The following is a 25773-nucleotide window of genomic DNA, read 5'->3' on the forward strand; positions in this document are numbered from 1 at the left end:
AATCTCTTTTGAGTCTCCCCTCTATAGAAGCATATTTGTAAGTGATTTTTAGAATTAAATGAAAACACTATCTCAAATCTGTTATGTGACAAATCGGCATAATATATGCATACAAAATATGTATCAGCTTCACAGCTTCATCCCTAAACCTTTGATGTGGGTAATTTGTGGATTTTAAAATACACGTCTGGAAAGCAGTCAGAAAGCATAGCATCAGGGGGACTCAAAATGAAAAATTACTATTAGAATTGAAAATGACAACATATATTTGATCTAAAACAAAAATGAAAGCTTGTTTTATCAACAGAAAGTTGCTTAAAGAAAGTCTTGAAAATAATAAATTATGCCCTGACAGTTGTGTCATTTCAATTAAATACGGAATGGGGCCTCACACCTTCTTCGAGAAGGGGCTGGTAGTTTCCTGTTAGCTAGAGGGCAGTAGGTAACATTTTGAGAGAACTAGAGAAGTATGTATACTCATGGATAGACCCAGCTTTCCATTTCATCACAGCGTTTAATCAGCTTGTCATAAACGGAGTCCTGGAATGACAGAAAGCAACAAAGACAAAGCATGTTCCCTCTTGTGTCTACTAACCCCAGTCATCAGTGAGTACACACCTGAAGGGTGTTGCAGCCCGTGAAGGTTCACTGCCAACTGTAAAGCTAGGGAGGCTACATTAGTATGAAAGTAGACTCATTTCCTTGAAATACTTTGCTTTTTGTTGTTGTCAAAGTGTAATTAAAATACAGTGTTTGTACAACATAACGGTTCAGTGGACTATACATCACTCAGTGCTCACCACGGTGAGTGGAGTCACTGTCACCATGTTATTGCGGTATTACTGGCTATATTCCCAATGCCGTATTTTTCCTCTCGGTGACTGATTTATAACTGGAAGTTTGTACTTCTTCATCCCCTTTATCTATTTCGCCCGTTCCCCTTCCCCCACCAACCTCTCCTCTGGAGGAGACAAACTTGTCTGGTCTTTGTATTTAAGAGTCTGTTTTGTTTTCAGGAGTCCACAGATGAGTGAAATCGTATGGTATTTGTCTTTCTCTGACTCATTTCACTTAGTACAATACTCTCTGGGTCCATCTGTGTGGTTGCAAATAGCAAGCTCTCATTCTTTTTTATGGCTGAGTAATGTTCCACTGTATGCACACACCCCATCTTATCCGTTCATTTGTTGTTGGACACTTGGGCCGCTTCCTAATTTGGCTACTGTAAACCATGCTGCAGTAAACACAGGGATGCATGGATCCTTTCACACTAGTGTTTTTGTTTGTGTTTTTGTTTTTGTTTTTTTTTTTTTGGGGTAAATACCCTGGAACAGAATTACCGGATCATAGGGTAGTTCTAGTTCTAATTTTTTGAGAAACTCCCATACTCCTTCCAGAGTGGCCGCACCAGCTTGCATTCCCACCAACAGTGTGTGAGGGTTTCTGTCTTTTTGATTCCAGCCATTCTGACAGGGGGGAGGTGGTATCTCATTGTGGTTTTGATGTGCATTTCCCTGATGACGAGTGATGGTGAGTGGCTTTTCATGGGGCTGTTGGCTACTATATGTCTTCTTTGGAAAAATGAATGTTCAGGTCCTCTGCTCATTTTTTATTTGGACTTTTTTTTGATCGATTACAGCATTTGCAAATATCTTATTCACTCGGTTGCCTTCTCATTTGCTGATGGTTACCTTTGCTGTGCAGAAGCTTTTTATTTGTGTGTAGTCCCAATAGTTTATTTTTGCTTTTGCCTCCCTTGTCTGAGGAGATGGATCTAGAAAAATGTTGCTAAAGGTGATATCAAAGAGATTACTACCCCTGTTTTCTTTTCGAAGTTGTCAGGTCTCACATTTAGGTCTTCAATCCATTTTCAGTTTATTTTTGTGTACAGCGTAAGAAAATGGCCCAGTTTCGTTCTTTGGCATGTAGCTGTCCAGTTTTCCCAGCGCTCTTTGAAGAGATTGCCTTTTCCCCATTGTATATTCTTGCCTTTGTTGTAGATTAATTAACCATATAATAGTGTCAGTTTATTTCTGGGCCCCCTATTCTGTTCTGTTGATCTGTGTGTCTGTTTTTGTGCCAGTGCCATATTGGTTTGATTACTAAAGTTTTGTAGGATATCTGGAGATCCAGGATTATGATACCTCCAGCTTGGTGGTTCTTTTTTGGGATTACTCCAGTTCTGAGAAAAATACAATTGGTATTCTGATGGAGATTGCAATGAATCTGTAGAGTCCCTTGGCAGTAATGGACATTTTAATATTCTTCCAATCCAGAGGCATGGAATATTTCTCTGTTTGTTTGCATCATCATCAATTTCTTTCATTACAGATCTTTTACCTCCTTGCTTAAGTTTATTCCTAGGTATCTTCTTCTTCTTGGTGCAATTATAAATGGGATTGCTGTCTTTTTTTCCCTGCCCACCTGCAAGAAATTAAGTGGCAAGGTCACTCGGTGAGCTGGCCACACTTGGTCTTTCTGCAACAGCTGTGGGTGCACCAAAGGGCAGGGTTTTTTTTTCCGCCCTGTGCTGGTAACTCAAAGGCTTGGCTATGGGAGCTGTGCTGCGGTTATCTTGCTCTCCGCTGCCCCCCCCCCCCCCCCCCCACTGGCAAGCAGGAATCCCTTTGGAGGGATGGCTGCTGAGGGAAGCAGGTTGAAGGAGATGGGTCCACAGGGAATGTGGGAGTGGGGCATGCAGTGCTAGAGTCCTGGCTTCCCCAAGTGTCTGCCCATCGAGGCTGGAAAAGGGAACAGAAATGCCTGCCAGCCCTTTTTTTCCTGGAGAAGGTTCCTGCCGCTCCGGTGCATACTCTGGAAATAAATGTCCTTCACGTGACTCCAGGCACTTTTCAAATTGCCGTTTCTGTGCCCTCCTGGCAGCTTATTTATTATGCTGGTTCTTTAAGGGTGGGGACTCCGTTTTCTGTTGCCCTCAGGCTCTTCTGGAGATGTCTCAAGTACCTGGAGCCAAGCCCCCAGCTGATTTTAAGCCCTTGCTGAGTGAAGCGTCATTGGTTTCCCACACCAAATGGTATGGGCCCTGGTTATCCCCGTGCTGACCCCTCGTGCTGGGGGGGCCTGGGGTGGGGTCTGGTCCTCCCGCTTCTCCATGCTGGCGGTGTCCCTCCTGGCTGTGATTAATCTCATGGGAGATCTGGTTCCCAGCCGTGGGTCCGTGCCTCTTACCCTTCCCGATGTGGGCTCTTCTCTACGATGAACTGTGGCGGGCTTGCTCTGACAGTCTTCAGGTTGTTTTCAGAGTTCTTTGTCGAAATGTAGCTGTCACCTTGGTGCGTCCCCGCAATGAGGTGAGTTCAGGATCCTCTGATTCTGCTCCCCTCCTGACCCCTTGAAATACTTTTGATTTGCACTATCCATTTTGGCATCCTGGATGGAATTTAAATGATTACCCTCCACAGTATAGTTAGAATCAAAGAGAATGGAGATTTAAGTTACTCGCCCTCTTACAAAACACGTCCAGGAGGACACGTGACTAGAAGTGAGAGGTGTGTGATTTGAAAATTATGGTTTCTGAAATAAGCTATTCAGTAGGAAATATTAACAGATATTAAAAAAATTAACAGTTGAAATGAGTTTTAGATTACTATAAAAACCATATTAGGATATATTAGCATTTATATATTAAGAAAGTTGTAGGGATTGCCAGTTCTTTAAGTATTATGGAGGAAAGGTGAATAAAATAAAACGTGTACCCACCTATTCCAAATGGTGGTACAGAAGGTGTGGAAAACACAAAGTCGCAAGTGAGAAGCCAAAACATGAGAGCTACTAAAGACTAAACCAAAGAAATAATTGCAACAATTAACATGTCAGGGGTGTTAGTTATATCTTTCTCAGAGATAAATACTTAATAGTCTGTCGGTCTACATGGTATCATTTTATTTTTTATAGTATTTTAATTCTTAGTTTTTGACAACAACAGAAACACTGTGTGGTCCTTTTCTAGGTGGATGAGACAAAAAAGAGGGGCAGGAGGTGGTCCTCTCACTTACTAGGTGACAGGAGGAGGGAGGGCTGTTGCTCTCCAGACTTCCTTTGCTAAATCCCTGAGGCTTAGAGGTATTACCATGTCGGTCAAGAATAGTCACACAAACCTTTCTTAAAATCAACCCCAATCCATTTCCTTTATCCTTTCAGAATAGCTACTCCCTACTGCTGCTTTCCTCGGATGCGAAAAGAAAACGGAATGAATTGAATGGGATTTGTTTTGACCCCGGAAATTTTCATATATACTGTGACTAAGAGCATAATTAATTGTTTTCCTTTGTCTCTTGGCATTTTTTGGTGGTGGTTGTTGTTTCTTTCTAATAATTAACCTTTAGGGCTTCCAGCCTCAGACAAATAGAGAGCTAGTCAGTGGCAGTAGTAACTGGAGCCTAGAGCTCCACAACTATTCCCCCCACCCCCCCAAACCCCAGAACCAATTTTTTGAGTAGCGGGGGGGGGGGGGGAAGAGAATAAAAGCAATAAGGTGCTACATGCATATATAATAGTTCTATTGCTTTTAACACCGAGGCTTCAGCCCTCCTGAATCTTTGGGAAGGAACAGGTAGCCTTTCTATCTCCAGATCATGCCTCTTCATGGAGTAGTAAGCGCACTGCGGGGGACTCCCCAACCGTGTATCCCAAACCCAGGGATGATAAAAGGGAAGGAAATGGTCCTGACCAAAAAGCATCCAGGTTGAGGCAGAGAAAGGACCACCCACTAATATTTTGCCTCCATCCACTTTTACATGGCAACCTGAGGTGCCCTGGCCGATCAAAATACTTCTCCCTCGGAAGCCTTGGCTGGCATTTAGGAGCCAACAAAATGCAAATCGAGTTAAATAGGGAGAAATTGGAAATAATATGTTCTTTCACAAACTAGATTGAAATTGGATTCCTATGCATGTTTGATGGCCCGTAAGTGGACTTGAGATTGATTTGTATTGTTGTTGCCTGCTTAAAGAAGTTAATAAAAGCTTAAACTATTTCCTCTCCCTCTGTGGCTTATTATTGCTTTCATGTTTACTTCCACCTGTAAATCTTCTATTCTAATTATCTTCTATTCTAATTAGAACAAATCAGGGAAGATATTTCAAATAAAATGGATTGAAAGGTCAGGTCAAAAATAGTAGAACCACATTAGGATGAAGCAGACATTAACTCACAAATCAGAATGGGAACTTTATGCAGCAGTCTGCAAATTATGAGAAGGGGATCACATCTTTTTTTAATCGTATCCCCAGCTTCCAGCACAACACCTGGCATATGATCTGTGCTCAAATATTACTAGAAATAATGTAATAATGCAGTATAAACATCTTAGTACAGATGTTTACCCTGGCCCCTAATGCCAACATGATGCATTGCCCTTAAATTTAAGAAGCGAAACACAACATCAATGTAAGTAAGACAAGATAAGGTAAAAAGAAATCCATTTGGTATATACAAGGCAGGCAAAGGAGATAAGACCTGAAAGCTCAAGGTTTCCAAAGAAAGTTACCATATAAAGTTACCATAAGAATGCTATTAGGGATGAGACTTCATAAGCTACTCTGGGTTTTCTGTTAATTACTATGCTGGGATATCTACAGAGTAACACGCTGTCAAAAAATAGCACTGCTTTCTGGGAACAACAGGGCAGTCTACAACAGAGTTTCAGTAAGATGTTACCCAATGAAGGAGGACGTGGGTTAAGACTGTAACAAATATGAAAAAAGAAAAGATGTCAAAAGGTGAACCTTCAAAGGAACAAGGATGACTTCTAAATGTTTGATCAGTCATAGGAAATGATCAAAAGATCATTCACAGGAAAAGAAAATTGTCTTTTAAGTAAAAATTTCGGATTGATCATGATCTCCTGGGGCATTTTATAGAATAGATTTTAGTTTGCTGGTTCTATAAATAAGAGATAGAAACAAGCACTAACTAGACCAAATTTACTTGCCCTCAAAGGGCAAACATAAGTCAATCTGAATTAGATTGAAATACTGCTTATAAGTGGATTCATTTTTTCCTAAGATCAGCTGAAGCCTAAAGAAGATGGCTGGACCTTGTTAATTTTGAAACCAAAGAGCAATGTAAAGCCAGAAGAAAAAGTAACTCGGGGAAAAAAAATTCTCAATGTCAGAAAAGGCAGACTGCCCATCTGGCCAATGAGTAAAGCAATTAAGCTGTCAATTAATCCAGATAGCAACTAGAACCCACCTCTGTTCCCTTCAGTCACAGCAACAAACTGAATTCTAGGCATACAGTTAGCTGAATTCAAGGTAAAAAAAAAAAAAGACCTGTGCATATACCTTGCTAGGTTACCATTTCCATGCTGGACCAAGCCTTTATCATTAGTTACAAATCAGAAACAGAGCGAGCATCACATTGACTAAAGCATGTATGTACGGTGGGCTGTAGCCCATATTTACTTATTTTCTGAAAAATAAGCATATGTAACATGTAAGTGATTTTTATACTTTATAATGAACTCTTCTTATAGACCATCATAGTCAACTACGTTTTTAGAGAAATGATAGACATTTCTTAAAACTCCTACCTATCCCTGAGAATGGTCCAGAGCTCTCCACCCAGGCACACTTCCATCAACATGTACAAATATTTGCTGTCCTTAAACGTTCTGTACAATCTGTGAATTGCAAACAAGAAAACAAGGGTTATAAACGTTGTTGTCTTTGAAAAGAATGTAAATGCTTTAAGTGCTCAGATTCCAGTCTTATACTTGATTTACCAAGCTTGAAATGTCATTAAAGGAAAGAAAAGATTAGGAAAGGAAAGATTAAAGGAAATCTGTTTGCACATAGGGAAAAGGAGGCAACAGGCTCCTGACTAAGATGTGTATGGTGTAGGGGCTAGTCTTTCCTGGGCCAATGAATGGATGAATCCAAAGGATTATGGACCAAGGTGGCTTCTTGGGGTCCCAGTTTGGCTGATGTTTTAAGCATGGATACTTGAGCCACATTGAGTGGTGATAAACATGCAATCTACATGCATATAAAATAGATATACTTTACAAACATAGACATGTATGCAATTCCCATGCTGTTCCTTAAGTTCACCTTATGCCCTATTTTTAAGTGCCCCTGACAAATTAACTAGAACAGGTTTTATTTTTTTTGTATATAAGAACTCCCCGTTATCCTCTTACTAATGCTCTGAAAATACGGAGATGGAATAGTCATTTCATTTTTTTAATCTTCCAAAAATTAAATTTACATATTAGTATTCAAATAATTAAAGGGAGGACAGTTTTATTTTTGTATTTTTGTCTTTCAAGCTCCCAAAGTCTATGTAGGGTTTTTCAGTCACAGAGAGCATATAAATGGAATGCAGAAATGGAGAGATCTCCTTTGGGAAAACCGTTCTTTTCACAGTATCGGATTCTTTAAAACAAAAAGGATAGACTCAAACTGTTTGTTTTTTTTTTTAAAGCCTAACAAAACTTTCTTAAAATCAGATTTAAAAATATGTTTCCTGGGTAAATGAAATGTGTGATGGTGAGCAGGAGTGGCGACAGGTTTGGTGGCTTGACTTTCCACAGAGAGAGGGCACATCAGCCCCGGGGGGGGGGGGGGGGTCTTTACCTCACTATGAAGTCAGAATGCGCCCCCTGCATGATCTGCTTCTCTGAGCGGATATGCTCCTGCTGTCTCGTATCCACAATGTGGCGTTTCTTGAGAATCTTCATGGCAAAGGTTTTGGACTCTTCACTTTTCAACTGGACCTTAAAGAAAACCACAGAAAATAAGTGAGAAAAAATCCACAGCATTAATATAACAGAGTGCCTTCTCATCCCCAAATTATCCAGTGTGCTGAGCGCAGCAGGGACCCCCCCCGGATGCTGCCTGAGTCACACGGTACGTGCCTGCTGGAGCCGGGCAGAAATCCAGGTCCACGGCTCTTGTCCACGGTCCTTCCACTGGACCAGATAGAGGGTACCTAGATGCTCACTTAGTGCTGTGTCTACTGGGATTGGAAGAGGGAAAGTGAATTGGACTCTCACTGTGTTATTTCATTTCATATCACACGATACGTTGGAGCATACTTTAGAGTTTCTCTCCTGCAATCAAAAGAGCATAAAAACAAAATTCTCCAATTTCTCTTCCAGTAGATGTGGGAGATGTAGGGCCGTATGGGTCTTTACAACTCTTCCTCCTCGGTCCTGGCTGGTAGATGTTTCCATAGGAAACCCCTCTCTCTGCTGAGACTGCAGAAGCACGTACTGTCCCTTCTTCTCTTCCTACTGCCCAGCCTTGCACTTCCTCCCAATTAAAACAAAATTTTCAAGAGATTCTGAAAACTTCTTCTTCTTCTTCTTCACCGGTATGCGTGATAGCTTTAATCCTGTCTGTCCTCAAAGCTGACCGCTTTGTCGTACTAACTGGGAACGCCTAAGCTGGGCTGGGACCGTCTCCATGGCCTCCACGCCATTGGTGCAGCCTCACATGGCTCCCGGGGGCTTGTGTTCTCCGAATACTGGTCCTCAGGCAAGCCGGGGGTCTGTGGGTCACTGTTTTATAAAAAAAAAGTCAACAAGGTGACTTTTTTTTTCAGATTTCTATTAGAGATGGGGGGAAGGGAGAGAATCTCTAGCAGCCTCCCTGCTGAGCACAGAGCCCGACACGGGGCTCGATCTCATGGTCCTGAGATCATGACCTGAGCCGAGACCCAGAGGTGGAGGTTTCACGGACTGCACCCCCCCAGGTGCCCCTCAACAAGGTGACTTGTAAGGAAAGGAGGAGATCTGGGTGATGGAGCTAATTGCTTAATAGCAACAGCAAAGAGTTTTCTAGTGTTGTGGAGCCACAGACAGAATCTTCAAGCCTGCATCATTTGGAAGTCATGAAGGCCTTGGGTAAATGACATGGCAAGCTGTTTCTGCTTTTCAGCTGAAGGATCGCTGCCCCCTGGAGTTGTGAATTGTTTACTGCGTCATCTGCCCCACAGTGCGATTCTTCACGGTGTTGTTCATGCACACGTGTACAGACTGAACACACAGTCCAAGAGGACGTCCACAGGGCAGGGGCCTTGGACGACAACACAGGGGCACTTCACATCAATGGGCCTCAGGCTGTGGCCAGCATCTGTGAATCTCTCTGACAGGTCAGAGAGAAAAATGGAAATTCGAATTTGCCTTAAGTGGCCAAGGGCCCCTCTATGCGTCTTTGAAACTCTTTAAGATGACAGATGAGTGTGATTCAAATGAATCAATCCAGTTGTAGTTCATAATAAAACAAAATGTGAACACGCACTTCTAGAAGAAATCTGGACAGACAGCATGAGAAATGAGCCGTGTCAGAGTGCTAAACACCAGAGAAGAAATGAACTCATGTTCTCTTCGGACCCTTAGTGTAAGGACCTCAGTCTCTTGGGTGGCTTACACACCTGATGGAAAACTTGTCCATTGTTCTTTGCAGTGATGGTGATGTATGTTTTTACTTGTACACAGGGTGGGAGGAAAGAACTCTGGTTTGGGGTCACAGGTCTGGACCTCAACCCTGCCTTCGCTTAGTTGCTTTGCTTCTCGGGGCCCCAGTTCTTGCTGAAGAGAACACGGTATGGAGTTATTGTGACCTTAAGTGAGAAAGTGCCATGGGTGGGAAATTGCCCGTGGTCTGTCTGCTGGACCCTTGCCCCAGCCAGTCGGCTCTGCTCGATAGCGTACATCATGTGTCTGCCAAACAAAGCCAGATCCCCTCACTCCTCTACTCAGAACACTCCAGTGCCTTCTCATCTCGCTCCTATAAAGACAAAGCTGTCACAGAGACTATGAGGTCTAGACCCCAGCTACCCTCTAACTCACTCTGCTTGGGTCACGCCCACCCCCTTGCTATTCCCGGAGCCCACCGAGCAAGCCCGTGCCTCAGTCTATCTGCTTGTGCTTTTCTGCCCAAATATTTTCCCACAGATATCCCCAGGAGTCCCCCTCTCAGTTCCCGAAGTTCTCTGCTCAAATGTTTCCTCGTCGGCGTGTCCTCACACCAACCTCTATAAACGAGAAACCACCCCCCTTTCCCTGCTTCCTTGTTCTCTCTAGCTCTATCCCAAGCGCATACACGGACTATTTTTCGTTACTCGTTCAGCTCCTGTCTCCTCTCGCTAGTCTGTAAGCAGCCTGTGATGGGGGATCTCTTTACTCACTATCCGTGACACAGAGTAAATGCCTCTTAAATATCTGTTGACTGCACGAATCAAAGAGGGAATGCGAGGAACCACGACGACTTATCACGGGCAAAGCCACAGCAGAGCTGGGGTCTCAGCTCCACACTGTGTATCTCTTAGCTTCACAGGAGAAAAACAAGGGAAACTACAAGGACATGGGGTATTTGGTCTTTTTCTTTGGTCCCAAAGGTGCCCTTAATTAGGCATGGAAGGGAAGAAATGATTTCTACGTGTCAACAATGCATAGGCAATAAACGTGGCCAAATACCCATGCGATTCAGCTTCCAGTTTTCAGTTTGTATTTTCACTAGATGCTTTCTTAACCCAGCCTTTTCCTTGAATGCCATTCCCAACCACGGAGACTACTAGGCTAATAAAATCATCTCTAGGACCAAGCCCAGTTGGCTGCCAACGAGCTCTTGAGACCATGGCCATTTGTTTGCGACCCATCTCGTAGCCAGCACTCCTCCTGAGTTCTGAGTTCCCCTCCAACGAACACATTCCACAATTGCCCGTATATTGCCCATTTTCATTCTAACCAGCTCATCACTGTTACACCCCCACACACAGATGTTTATTTCACCGTAGCCAGGATATGAGGTAAAAACATGTACCTACTTTGCTATTTCTTCAGTAGTTTTGTACTGTATATTAGGGAGAGTCTGTGCAGGGAAATAAACGAAGCTCTCGGGGATGTCAGAAAGAAACAGGAATTAGCCTTTGTGAAACATATACGTGCTGGGCACATCCATATGCGTTATTTTTAGTCCCGACATCAACTCTTATGGGCGGGAGAAAGAGATTTTTGTTGTGTTTTCACAAAGACTTCATCATCACTAACAACAAATCGCTAACATCGCTAACATTACTAAAGCTCGTATTGTCGGGAATAGCACAGTGAGTGAGTTTTCTCCCTTAATCTTCTAGGCGCCTCTTTGAGGGACTCTTGTCATCCCCGTTTTTCAGAGGAGCTAACCGAGGATTACCAGAGGGGGTCACATCTTGCCCAAGGCCACCGAGCTGTCAGGTAGCAGAACTGGGTTCATGCTCCAGTCTTTTTGGCCCAAGCTATTTGTCGTATATGCTGCTTCCCTTCAGCTGAAGAGAAAAGGAACTGACAGCACAGTGATTGATGCTTTACAAATGAGAGTTTAATGGAACTGGCTCCCTCGGAGAGACTCCCTGAGAAAAACTGAACCGTGCGGTTAATACCATGAAGCTTCATCCATGCTGGAAATGCCAGAGCCTCACTGGCCTTTCCCTAGGGACCTCAGGGGATGCTCGGGGATCTGGGGTGCCTGAGTGATGGCTTCTCCTTGCGGAATTCAAAGGATGGAAGTGGGGGGTAGGGATATGGTGCTAACAGCTGGTGGGTGGCAGGTGGTTGCTCCCCAAGAGAGGCATGCATGTAAAAGCTGCAGAGATGATTGGGAGTCAGCCGCATCAGTTGCCAATTTAGTAAGTATTAATTATAAGAAGTTTACAGAGTCAAACAGCTCATCTATGGAGGCTTTCCGTTTTATCTTTGCTTGAGTGGAGACAGTCCCACCGTCTGGAACCACCATCCTTTGCATTCTGTAAAGACCTGTCTAGTTCCTTAGAGGACAGCCCTTAGAATCTCCACTTTCATTTTAAACTAGGAGGAACCAAGACTCGCAGGATCCCGGCTTGTAACCGAGAAGTCAGACCGCCCGAGGACTACTGGCAGAGGTAACTCGGCAGACATAGCGCCTTCTGCTGGAGTGAATGCTCTGAAAAATTTTCTCCCGATTAACCGACATGTCTGACTCTTAGATTGTGTCTAATGGCAAAATTTGGAAATAATCTAAATGTCCATGCAGAGAAGCGTGGAAAAATAAATTATGGTACATTCCTGCAATGCAGCTGTAAAAAACTAGGACTTAAAATGATGACTTAGCAAATGGGGGGGGGGAAATACAGAGGGAGACAAAGCAAGAGACAGACTCTTAACTATAGAGAACTGATGGTCACCAGAGGGGAGGTGTCAGGGGAATGGGAGAAACAGGTGATGGGGATGAAGGAGGGCACTTGTCCTGATGAGCACGGGGTGATGTACAGGGAAGTGTTGATCACTGTATTGTACACCTGACCCTAATATTACACTGTATGTTAACTGGAATTTAAATAAAAACTTATTCTAAGTCTTTGTTTTTTATTATGGAAAAATATGCCCCCCAAATTTATTTACACACACACACACACACACACACACACAGATAACATATATATATGTCATATATAGAGAGACAGGATACGAGCCAGCATACATTTTATGATCCTATAAATAACATTTGTATGTACATGTATATCTCTATCTAAAATAAATCTAGGAACAGACAGTCAGAAATGTGTTTCCCAATATGTTAATAATGGTTTTCCCTTAGGGAAATTTTCAGTTCTACTTCTTTTTGCTTTTTTGAATTGCTTAATGTTTGTACAATTAGCATATATCCCTTTTATGATGAGTAAACACAATGACTCTCATGGAAAATAAATTTTAAAGTCTCTCTTAGATTGTACCACCTATTCATTAGTGTCTGGCTCTCTCAAAGGATCCTGGTTCAATGGGAACCACTCCGCTAGAATACCATGAATGCAAAGACCTTGCGAGGTTATATACAGCCTAACAATCCACTCAAGTTTGGGCAGAACCACACTATTCAACTCCTTAAAGGACCTGCCATATTCTTTTGTACACTATGAACTCTCAGGGTAAGTTATAGCAATTTGTATTTACTGGGTCTAAGCTATTAGGCTTTATTATGAAAGGGCTTTCACAAAACGAGCCCATGAAAATTTTGAAGGGGAAATGTAGTTTGCTTTTTATTTTTCCAGTTGGCCAAATGAATTACCCTAAGTCTGCTTCTGTCACCTTGAGATGATGACGACGACGATTTTGCAGGTGGGTCAGCTAGAGATAGGAAATCCGTGTGGACGCAGGCAAGCAAGGGAGGGGGAAAGGCGTGTGTGCCTTTCTTTCCCTCCTTCCCCAGGAATCCTTCCCAGCCTGGCCAGGTTGGCATTGCTCCCTGGCTCTGTCTTCCTCCGCAGACTCCCACCCCACCCCGCCAGCGTGCAGGCTGGAGCCTGGGTTAAAAGTGTGAGCTCTAAAACGTCACTGCTTCTGTTAAATTTCAACCATTTTTGGGCTTGTGATCTTGGGCCCGTTTCTGACACCCTGTCCCTTTGTCCTTACCCGTAACGTGAGGACAATCCTCAGTTTACTCGGGAAGATGAAATAAAAGGGCCCCCCTATCAAGCGCAGTGTCTGGAACAGAGCGCCCATTCAGGGCGCATTAGCGGCTTTGATTCTTAGGTGCCTCCAACGGTCATGGTCCCTTCAGGTCAAAGCAATGTCCTGAAAATATGAGCTAGCACAGGCCACTGTCACTTTATGCCTGTTCCTATCCTCACTCACCCGTCTCAGACCCACCAAGGGGACAGGTGAAGGGCCGAGAAGCTACTTGAAAAAGACAGCTGAGCCTTGCACCACACTGGTTTTACTCTCAACATGCCTAGAATGGGGAAAACAGCAGGAAAATGCTAATACTCTCGATCTTCCTCTTCTGTTTCAGAAACAATGCTTTGCGTTATATTGGAAACTAGAATTAGTAAACGTTTCACTTCTAGCAAGATGTTACTTCCGTGTGGAGCACCGTGTTGCCATTTGAACGAACGCATCCCAGGACCGAGGAGATCTTAAAGTGGGAATGTCTGACATCGGTTTTGGCAAGTTCTTAGCTGCCGGGCTCCAGGTGGTGCCCAGGTGACAGGGACTAAAGCTGAGAGGCAATGCCACCAGCATTTCAGAGAGCTTTGGAGACACATTCGCTGGCTAGAGTGAATGCTCCCATTTCTGTCTGCGGCAGGCGCTTGTCTTTAAAAGGCTTGTGTCCTGCTGGGACCCAGTTCCTGACCCTGAAAAGGGGAGTTATGATAGAACAAACTTAAAACTGACTCACCACCTCGGGCTGTTTCTGTCCTTAGAATATGTTCCTCCACTCGTCTTTCAGACCTTTTTATTGATAATTCATAGTTCATTTTGCAATATAGCTGTATCTTCATTATTTGGGGGAGAAAGTGGCTTTCTGGATGATGCTGTAATTAAAATGATTTCTTACACGAAGCCTTAAATGGACAGCATCAGTTGCTTTGCATGAAACACCTGGATATTTGGGTCCATAATGAACTAGATCTTCAGTTGTACAAGTAGAAAATAAAAACGGTGTAAAACAAAGCGTAGCCTAAGAAAACACAGCAGAAGAGGCTCATGCTTAGGGATGGAAGGTGGGTGAGTAGTCGCTGGAGACGGGACAGGAATGGACGGGACCTGCCAAAGGGATGGGACCCTGTGGGCTGCAAATCATACCTTGACAAGGCTTTTAAAGGCTTTTTTTTTTTTTTTAAAGAGGAAAAAGCCAGAAACTATGTCTATCTTCTAAATCTTGTCTTCACTGATTGTGAGATATATTTTTAATTTATATCTAAGGAACAAAATGTTAGAAATAGATTTGTCTCTATGCTTATCATTCCCCCTTCGATAAAAGTTCCCCAGTTACCTAAAACTGTATTCCATTTTTACTCCAGTATCTGTTAATGATGACCATTTTTATTAAAAATATGATCCTTTTTTAGGACTTAACTATTGTGATTACAAGTCCTAAATTTTAAAAAGGCCTCACTTCCAAAAAAAAAAAAAACAAAACAAAACCAAAAAACGTAGGATCATGAGTTATTTTCAGCAAAATATGCACATTATCACAAAATTATTTCATCAAAATCACAGGTAATTGCTGGGCCATGCCTTTAATATTTTAATAATGTACAACAGAGATCAGAGGCGGCCTCCTGTAATCTCCTAGAGCCTTCTAAAGGCTCCCAGGCTCCTAGAGCCTTTGCCTCACTTATAAAAGGGGAATAAAATCACCTTATAAGCACAGATATTATAAGATCAAATCAGAGAGCATATGTGAAAATACTTTGAGAGTTTACAAGTGCTACCTAAGATGATTATCAAGATATGTGGGAATGCTAACTAAAGTGGAAACTTGTAAACAGCATTTTACTCCTTATAATTCATCATTTAATCTGAATATGTGTGCTCACATATTCAGAAGAAGTTACTATATTCATGTGAGAAAGAAAAAGTTTTTAAGTGCATAGAAAACTCCTATTCCACACAGTAGTATTGGATCGTATTCCTCAACATTTCCTAACCAAAAGCATGCCAGTCCTTCTATGAGAATTACTTTTCTCTGTAATAGTACTATAGTTTCAGGCAAACACTACTATAAGTCATGACAGAAAACCCCGGTTGGTTAAAACTTCTTTTCTCACTAGCTCCTCAGAGTCTTCTCCCTCACCTCTCTCTCCGCACTGCACAATAACATCACATGTTTTCCCTTCCTTAGTCAGCGTCCAAAACTTAAGAATGAATCACAGCATCTGGTTTGTTCCAAAGGACGCACAAGGGAGGGGAGCATAAGGGACTTGTCACAGCCCGTGTGACACACAGCTGACGCAGAGAAGCCGAAGGATGGATTATGACTTTAAACAGATGCCAGAGTTGAAAAGCTTTTCAGACAGGAGGAACAGAGGCATGGCACCATGACACAATTTTACGGTAAGGATTTGACATGTAAGACTTATTTCATCGGTGAACACTAAGTGGTTTATATATACATAAATCGCCGTGTATACCATTCAGAACAAAGGAGCATAGAAAAAAATAGCTTATTTTATCTCTGCATTTTCCTCTGCCATTTGCACAAGTGATAATCAAGAGAGGGTCTCTCTTCCTTCTCTTTGTTCTCCTTCCCGTGTTCACCGCAACCCCTCGTAAAAAATGTCAATTCCATTTGCTTTGTAACTTGCCTTCAGACTTAAAATTCAGTTCTGTAGCAGGATATGTCTATATGATTAAATTCAAATTGATCAAAAGCCAAGTAAGACTATTTTCATAGAGGAGATAGTTTTCAAAAAAGACATTTAACTTTTAGTTTGGAAGAAGATCAGGGAAAGAACATCATACTTTTTTATTTTTAATTACAACATGAACAAACGGACTATTTTAAAGAAATCACTTGGCAGTCAAAGAATACTTGTGATTTCTCCTACTAAGGAATTAGCACTGATTCATTTTGACTCAAAAGGCTACCTATATTGAATCAAAATGATTTACTGCAGTGTGCAATTTAAATATATCATTTCTCTTCTTATAGTAGCTGTGTAAAGTAAACCTTATTTCACTTTGTAGTGATTATTAAAATTGATATGATAAACTTTAAATTATTTTCTTTCATCACCGGCACAAGAACAGACACAGAGATAAATGGAACAGAACAGAGGGCCTAGGAATAAACCCACGCTTATATGGCAAATTAATCTATCACAAAGGGAGTAAGAATATACAGTGGGGAAAAGACCATCTCTTCAGCAAATGGTGTTCGGAAAATTGGACAGCCACATGCAAAAGAATGAAACTGGACCACTTTCTTACACTATACACAAAAATAAACTCAAAATGGATTAATGTGAGACCTGAAACCACAAAACTCCTAAAGGAGAGCAAAGGCAATAATCTCTTTGACATCATCCCTAGCAATATTTTTCTAGACATGTCTCCTAAGGCAAGAGAAACAAAAGCAAAAATAAACTATTGGGACTACACCAAAACGAACAGCTTCTGCATGGCCAAGAAGACCATCAACAAAACAAAAGGCAACCTACAGAATGGGAGAAGATATTTGCAAATGACGTATGATAAAAGGTTAGTATCCGAAATACATAAAGAACCTATACCACTCAACATCAAAAACCAAATAATACAATTTAAAAAATGGGCAGAGGAGTCAAACATGTTTCAAAAGAAGACATACAATGACCAGTCAACAAGATGTACAAAATTACTAATCAAAATACAAATACAAAACCACAGTGAGGTATCACCTCGCACCTGTCAGAATGGCTGAAATCAACACCACCAGAAACAGCAAGTGTTGGTGAGGATGTGGATAAAAAGCAACCCTCATGCATGACTGTTGGTGGGAATATAAACTGGTACAGCCACTGTTGGAAAAGAGTGTGGAGGTTCCTTATAATGTTAGAAATACCATGTGATCCCCTGGTTCCACCACTGGGTATTTACCCAAATAAAAACATTAATTCAAAAAGATATATGCACCCCTCTGTTTACTGCAGCATTATTAATAGCCAAGAAAGCTGCCCTAGTGTTCATCGATAGATGAATGGATAAAGAAGATGTGGTGTGTGAATATGGGTACGTACGTACGTATGTACACACACACACGCACGCGCTGGAATATTAGTCATAAAAAAGGATGAGATCTTGCCATTTACAACAACATGGATCGACCTAAAGGACATTATGCTAAGCAAGATAAGTCTGACAGAGAAAGACAAATACCGCATGATTCACTTATCTTTGGAATCTAAAAAACAAAACCAGCAAACAACAACAAAACAAACAAATAGAATGAACTTGTGGTTGTCAGAGGGGAAGTGGGTGGGGGGATGGGCAAAAAAATTTACTTTCCTTATCAAGTCATCAAATATTTTCTTGCCCCAACCGATACTTGATTCCTATGCACAATCTCATTCATCCATATGAAGCAATACTACATGTAGGTTTCCAACTTGCTTACCCACTTCTAAATTGATCACTAAACTATTTCCCATAATCCTACTTATGCTAATACTTAAAGCACACTTATAACCTGAAAGTTCACACAGATGGGAGTTGAGACTCCTAAGTTGACACTTCAATTTCTTTCATTTATTGACTCTGTGAAAGCTTAAAGTCAGTTGAAATGAAACAGAATCCCATATTGCAAAATTCAGCTCTGTGCACTGTGCTCAGCTTCACCCATGAAAGTGTTTGTATTCTCGTGATACTTTTGAGACATAAGGCATAAAAAACTTTATGATGTTTTCTGTTACGTACTGGGAGGATTTTAACCAATGGCTTATAATCCGTTCTTAATGTCTTGAGAGAGGTGATAATACTCAAACTTCACCCTGATATTAAATAACTCCTTCCTCCCTGTTTTTGGACTTGCAATTTTTCACAAGATTTCATACAAATATAAATGTACTTTAAATGTTGTTAAGCCCATTCCAAATGTATTTTGTATTTTTTTTGCCCGTGCTGACTTCTTCTATGGAAAACAGTCCCGTGAAGCATTTAAGCTGCTCCGTCCACATGGATGTGGAATCAGAGACCGGAGCCATGACCACACAGTGGCTCCCTTGGGTTGAGCTTCTGTGATTCTTTTTGGGTGCCGAAGGTCTCTCTGTTCTTCCCGCGAACTTGCAAGGCAGCTGGCTGGAGGTCAGGGGCTCAGAACCGAGCATCCGGCCCCCAGAACCTGATCTCAGAGCTCAGTGTTCAAGCTACCATGCTGTTGTGTGTCAGTGGCAATGGGGAATATTAATACGAGGGACAGAGTATGAATTAGCAATAAATTAAATGTATACAGTTGATGAGCTACCCTGAAACATACAGAATGGCTCTTTCCTATCTTCCCCCCCCCCCCAACAAAACAAGAGAAACGATTTCATTTTAAGGACGTGGCTATTTTCAACATTCCTCACATATACAAGGGGCCTGTTTCCCCTTCTCATGAATGAGATTTCTCTTTGAAAGTGTTTACATGAAATTTTCAGGGACACGGGCTACCTCCTGGAGCAAAGTGGACTACCTTATTTGGAAGAGAAATGATGATGTTTATTTTTGGGAGGAGCCCCACCTAAAAATAGCCTGTCCAGTCGCCTTATAGCGTATTCTTTGAATTTCACAGGTGGAAGCTGAGCTGAGGCTGTGTTCTATATGTTTTCATCACCCAACCTAATGCCCACAGATGCCTAGTGCCTTCACATCTGACCTCCTCTAAGAACAGACCACAGTGAGCCCTGGCCGATGGGCTGCCTAAGGGCCTTTCTCATCCCCTCCTCCATGCAACCCCTGGGTGGGTCTGCCACTGCGTTCAGTGGCCTGTGAAGACGTGTGGCCCTCTGTGTTGTAACCTTTGCCTGGAATGGCCTTACCCAACTGTTCACTTAAATCCCAACCTATTCCCTAAGCCCTGGCTGGAGTCCCGTGTCTTCCCGGGGCCTCTTCGACCCAATCAGCTCCAAATGGTCTCCCTCTTTCTGCAATATGAAGAACCTTTCTGCATCATTTAGATGTTAATACAAAAGGATTTCACTTGCTTTTCTTTACATGTGTTAGTCTTATTTTCTTATTTACAAGAAGGCAGACATTCCTTAAGGGCAGGAATCACCTCTGCTATTTCTGATCCCACAAAAAATATTGAGGGATTTTATAAAAGATACATTTTTGCTGAATGTGATGTGTCCATAAATTGTCACAGAAAACATAAGAGTGACTGAAACGTTAACTTTCAGATATACTCTTTTATCACCCATATCTTAACCCTTGGAAAGACCTGTCTAGTGCCTTCCAGATTTACATGGATCTTTCTAGAATAACACATGGTTTTGGAGGAGAAATGAACATTTTACTGGACACTAGGGCACTGATTTAAAATACCTTTAGCGAGAAAGATTCATTTCTATAAATAGCTAGTATATAAAATTGATACTTTCAAAGATGTGTAAGCAAGTAATTATTTATAGTCTGTGCAGACCAAACTGTGTTCCAGCTACTGTATAAAATATATCCTACAGTAACAAGATGAATTAACACACATTTTTTTTTTTTAAAGATTTTATTTATCTGACAGAGAGAGACACAGCGAGAGAGGGAACACAAGCAGGGGGAGTGGGGGAGGGAGAAGCAGGCTTCCCGTGGAGCAGGGCGCCCGATGCGGGGCTCGATCCCAGGACCCTGGGACCATGACCTGAGCCGAAGGCAGACGCTTAATGACTGAGCCACCCAGGCGCCCCTGACACACATCTTTACGAGCATAATGTCAAAGTAGAGCTAGACTTGCCTCCTGGCGCTGCGTACTGAGAAACTATCCTGGGAGGTGCCTAGATCCTGACTGCACCTCTTAGGCTCGGCTAGTGTCCACTGAATGGGACTGTCCGTAGCTACCCGAATAACTCCCTTCGAAATCAGTATGATTTATCACCATCAATAACTGGCATCAGCTTAGATTCTTTTGAAGGATACACCTAAAATGAGGATGACCTTTAATAACAAGCCCACTAGAGGAACGGCGAGGGAAGAGGCTGCTGGAGACCGAGGTGAGCTTTGAGTTTCCATGGAGCGCAGAGCCCTCGCTCACCGGGGTGACAGAGGACGCAAGGCCTCGGGGCAGAGGGCTGCCTGCCGCCCCCCCCAGCTACTCCGTTTCACTGCTGTGGGGCCTGCCAGGGAAGAAGTTCTCGAAATGTTTCCCTCTTACGTGGGGATTCCCTTTGCAGTTAGGCTGTTCGCCTTTCAGAACGATGAAACGCAACTCTGCTGACCAAGCAATGGATTTCTCGCCTATCTGCTGCCTTAATCACCTCTCAGGCTCCTTTCACTTTCCACTGGTGGACATAGCCCTCCAGTTTGGCCTGCGTGTGACACCCAGGGCCAAGCCCTGGCAAAAACGCCACGACAGTGCTCCCGACCCCGTCTGGCCCTGTGACCCCGTGCGGCAGGTGCTTGCGACCTGCTGCCACCCCGCCCCCTCCCTCGCTGTCCTCTGGTGGGGCTGGGGTGCAGGAGAAAGGAGAGGGGAACTGTCTGGTCCATGTGGCAAGAGCCAGACCCTCACTATGCCCCAACAGGGATCCATGGTTGAAGGAAGCTGTGCAGGAACCTGATAGGATTCAGCAGACTGCACCGAACCTAAAGGATGGAGCTTTAGTGCTTTGCAGGGATTTAATAGAAGCTGCCAGGGAGGTCACTACGAAGACCTCAGGCTCTTTGGGACTCAGCAGAGCAAGGGAGAAAAAAAGAGTAAAATTATTCCATCCCCTTCCTTTTCTCTCAGTAGAGCTGGGAATAATAGTTATCGTTAGCATATTTTAGTCACAATAGCATCACAACACTTACTGACCTATGGTGTGAGGCACTATTTGGGGGCTTTCACTCACTCACTCTTTGTAACCTTGTGAGGCTTAATATCCTACCATTATCTTCATGCTGGAGAATGGGAAACTGAGGCTCGGAAGTGACCTCTGAGGAAATGACTGAGTATGCCCAGAAAAGTTCAGAAAAATCTGAATCTAGGAGATCTGAGTCCAGAGCTCCAGCTTTTAGGTGACTTTTTTTTTTTCTTTTCCTGCACAGACATTTTACCAAGGAAATAAGAACAGCAAAAGATTCAGAGAAGGGAGAGCCTCTGCAGGTTTGACAGAAGCAGATGTGAAGAGTGGATCATCACAGCATTGATTCTACTAGATTTAGGTCTAATACACAGGTTCTTGATTTTTTTTTTTAAACAAAGGTTGTACATGTGACATTTGTTTGATGTCGTCATGGTGGCTGTTGTTGGTGTGATAAGAATCTAAATATTTTTAGAAGCCAGACTGATAGAAAAAGCTTCTAGTTAAAAACAAATCAGTGGGGATGCCTGGGTGGTTCAGTCGTTAAGCATCTGCCTTCAGCTCGGGTCATGATCCCGGGGTCCTGGGATCGAAACCCACATCGGGCTCCCTGCTCAGCAGGAAGCCTGCTTCTCCCTCTCCCGCTCCCCCTGCTTGTGTTCCCTCTGACAAATAGATAAATAAAATCTTAAAGAAAAACACAAACAAACATATCAGTAGTTCTGGGCAGTAACAGCCCTTTTACTGACTGCATGGTCTTAGGCTCCTGAGATGCATTAATCCTGACTTCCTTCTCGTAGAAGCAGATCACGCCTCCTGTTCTGCTCCCAGAGTAACTAGAAAGGTAAAATGATACACTGGATGTGGAGCAATGTAAAGGTCACAGAGCAGGGTTCAGGTGCCAGGCTTGATTATTTTAGTAAGGAAGTGGCATCGCTAAATTAAAAACATGATTAATATCACTCTGTCAATAAACTAGCCTGCAGTAGGTATATTTTACAGGAGTGTACCGTAATGCTTCGGGTGATTTCTGTAGATGCCCTATAACTCTCCCTCTGTCTTAGGATGCCACCTCCTACACGACCCCGCACATGCTGCTCGTACTTTGATTACTGGATTATTAGTTTACATGACCGTCCTTCCCAGTAAACTGACTCCCTAGAGGCAGTGGCTACCTCACTTTAAACTGTATGTCCCAGCATACAGCTTGCTACATAAATATGTAACAAGTGATAGAGGATGTAATCCAAGAAGACAGAGATTATGTCTTCCATATCTTGGTCCCTATATCTTTATGCAAGTATAGTACTCTGGTCAAGGAGGCATTGGATTGCTGAATAAAATGATTAAATATCTAATATCTAAACCACAACAGCATTGCCAGATTAAAAAGGCTGATTTGTGCAAATCTATTCTGAAAAGCAAGCACCTCTCTGACGAGAGCAAAAGTAAATCAGGAATGTGACCATAGAGCGATGAGACAAATTTCCATGTGTGACCGTAAAATCAATCTCCGTATTTTGCAGTCATACCTTATTAATTAAGAGGATTACCATTGTGTCTTAGAGCAGTGCTTACTGCTTTAATGAGTAAATCATCTATAAAAAACTGAGTTCTTTTGCTGCAAGTGCTATTATAAATGAAATGTGGTCTTCTGGAAGATAAACAGGCAGCACTGAACAAATTAAAAAGCTCATTCTTCAAAATAAAAAAAAATGGTCAGAAAATATGGTTTCTGCCAGATAACAGAAAAAAGCAGTATGGATGACTTCCTGGAGGTAATAGCTGTGAAGAGGACATGTCTGATACTCACCTCATTAAAATCAGTTCTGCTAAAAGTATTTATGAAATAGAATTAATAGCTTCAGAGCAGAATTCCCATTCATATAAGACCAGTTCTTCAAGCTTCTGGTCTCATCACTGAACAATGATTCAAGTTTCTATTAGGCGCCAAAATTACATTCTCTTCTCCAAATTTGGCAATAAACTACTTGGTAATTGTCCTGCCTGAAAAATCCTCTGGCATCTAAATTCATCCAAACTGAGATAAATGATAAAAAATTAAGACATGCTAAGAAGCCTTTGCATATCATTACGCAAAATAACACGAAGCTAATTTGTATACCAAACGATGAGAAAACTTGTAACTTAGTCCTACCAGGAAATGGGGTTCAACAATTCAAATTTAATTCTTCATACCCAATTCAAGAGTTTGTCATCTTATAATCTATACTTGGGAAAAAGTTTTAAATACCATTGTAAAATTAAAGTGTCATGTGGTTTTTATGATGTTATTTACCTGATCAACATCATTGCTGAACCAAGGACTGGTAGGTTCAAGGTATCCATTTTATGTACTTGTACATGTGGGGCATATGTGAAATTCATCCATGTGAAGGCAGTACTTTTTAATATATCACTCTATAATACTGATAACATGATCTTGCAAGCATCAGTTTCAGAGGGGAGTGAAGCGAAGTTCTATAATCACAACAGAACGGGGCTCAGCCTGGTCCTCTCCCACTAAGAATGGCGTGCGTACTGGTCTGAGGGTGCACTCTACTGCCCCCTGTGCCAAGTTCATGGCGATTCACTATTTGCAGCGATGACTATTCGCGGAGATGACTATTCGCGATGACAACAGTCAAAGCGCTGAGGCCAGACTCCCAATTCTGGCATCACCGAACACATGTGACAAACGAACAATCACAGAGGAGAATACTTTTCATACCCCAAAATTAATATTCTCAGGCGGTGAGTAAGGGGTAAGAACAGGGGGCGATGAATTGTAGGGCAAGAGTCATCACCTAACCGGCTAGTCCACATCGAACAGTGAAGACAATCAGGGTATTCTGATTTTCACGAGGGGTTTCTGGGGAAGTGCAAAATCACATGACATGAAGATGTCACTTCAGAGGTTAAAACCACGTGCCTCTTTTCTAATGTACTGGTTGTGCCTACCTGGCCCATTATGGATTTATCATTCATGAGCATATCTAACGTTTTTGCAAACTGGACTCCAATTAAAATTAATTCCTGAGGTTATGGTTTTCATTAGTCTATAAACATCTGTGTGGAAGAGTAAAATATAATATCCATGAGAAAAAAATTAGGCTGAACTACCCTTGACTCTCTCCTGGGATGGAAATTATGAATGTGTACACACACACAAACACACAGGTATTTTGTCTTTTTAAACCACATTTTATATGGTCACCTTTTATATGCTCACACTGAGCCTTCCCTAATTTTCTGATTAGTGGTGCCTCCTCAGACATTTTTGAGGGAAGTCTCTAGAAGGTTTCCACTGTCCGCTTGGCATTTAATTGTTCAGCTTGAAGTGATTTCAGTGTCTATGAGCAACCTTCAGCATTTCAAACATCCAGAGTAAACTCTATTTCATAAAATACCTTACTGGTGACCTAAAGGTCCCCGACTTGAGATCCTCAGACCTTTAAGAATCCACAAATTGGTGATATAAATTTTTTTTGGTCAACTAAGACAACAATTTTATTGTACAAAGTCTTTACAAAATGATACTTAAGAAACTACAAGTCACAAAATCAACCTCTAGGGAGTTCTGTCCATATAGTGCTTCATTCAGAAAGGGGTGGAGATACATGCAGGTATGTAAATAAACACAGCAGACAATACGCTATTCCTGGCAAGGACCTCTGCCCCCCGACCGTTTATATGCCCCAACACCCCAGGACAAATATAACACTGGTAAGAAATCTTCACTAGCTCTAAGAACAGTTAGATTTTGTCACAAAAGCAAAGTTCGTGAAAACGAAACCAAAGACTGTGTTGACTGGCAGAATTCAGAGAAACAAGTTTTCCTAGACCCCTGATTTGTATTCCTATAGCCGAAAATCCTCACTAGGACGTCAGACGTCAAGTCAGAAGCAGCCTGACTATAGCATCTCCAACTAGTGTTACCGGAAGCCTAATGCCAATTCAACGAAACACACCATGGCTCGAAATTTTCTTGTCTAGTTATTTTCTTGTCTCATGTTTAAGTAAATGGCATTTTTCTTGCCTGTCAAAAGCCAGGAATCCCAACTGCAGCACAAATGGGACAAATATCAAACACAGGGCCGGGTCAATCTGCTTTTATGGAAGGGGATTTCTCTTGTCCCTGATGGCAACAGTAACTGTTTACTGCACTGTACAGGGAGTTCCTAACATACTGTACTGGTATCTGATATCAGGGGCTCCTCCAGATTCAGCAGAGAGGTGGAAATTAATCTGCCTTCTCAACAGAGGTTATATCCACACCATCTCCGAATGCAGCAACTCAGTTACCAGAATACATTTTTTTTTTCCTGGTCTATGTTGTAACAGACCAGTTCTTAAATTTATATTTCAAAGGCTATGCTTCCGTTTGGTTTGCACCACATTCATGCAATATGTTGAATGAATAAACTTGCACCAAAATGTCCCCATCATCCTGATACTTACCTGTATCTGTTTGTGTACACAAACGTGTGTGAAATATTCAAACCATATTATCTAATATATTATCTAATATAACTAGGTGCTTGCTACGGAATC

At 42.2% G+C, this 25773-nt stretch overlaps 1 protein-coding gene across 2 annotated transcripts in view; it reads right to left on the bottom strand.

Annotated features, from left to right (window-relative positions):
* PRKG1 (protein kinase cGMP-dependent 1) overlaps positions 1-25773 on the bottom strand; it is a 1248815-nt gene that overhangs the window by 20874 nt on the left and 1202168 nt on the right. For both annotated transcript variants that reach the window (XM_027593906.2, XM_027593897.2), the window contains exons 11-12: positions 7599-7738; positions 6554-6643 (exon numbers count right to left, since the gene is read on the bottom strand). In XM_027593906.2, coding sequence (XP_027449707.1) covers positions 6554-6643; positions 7599-7738 — 230 coding nt within the window. The remainder of the gene's footprint in view (positions 1-6553; positions 6644-7598; positions 7739-25773) is intronic.

This window comes from Zalophus californianus, chromosome 15 (assembly GCF_009762305.2).
Source record: "Zalophus californianus isolate mZalCal1 chromosome 15, mZalCal1.pri.v2, whole genome shotgun sequence".
Classification (NCBI taxonomy): Eukaryota; Metazoa; Chordata; class Mammalia; order Carnivora; family Otariidae; genus Zalophus; species Zalophus californianus.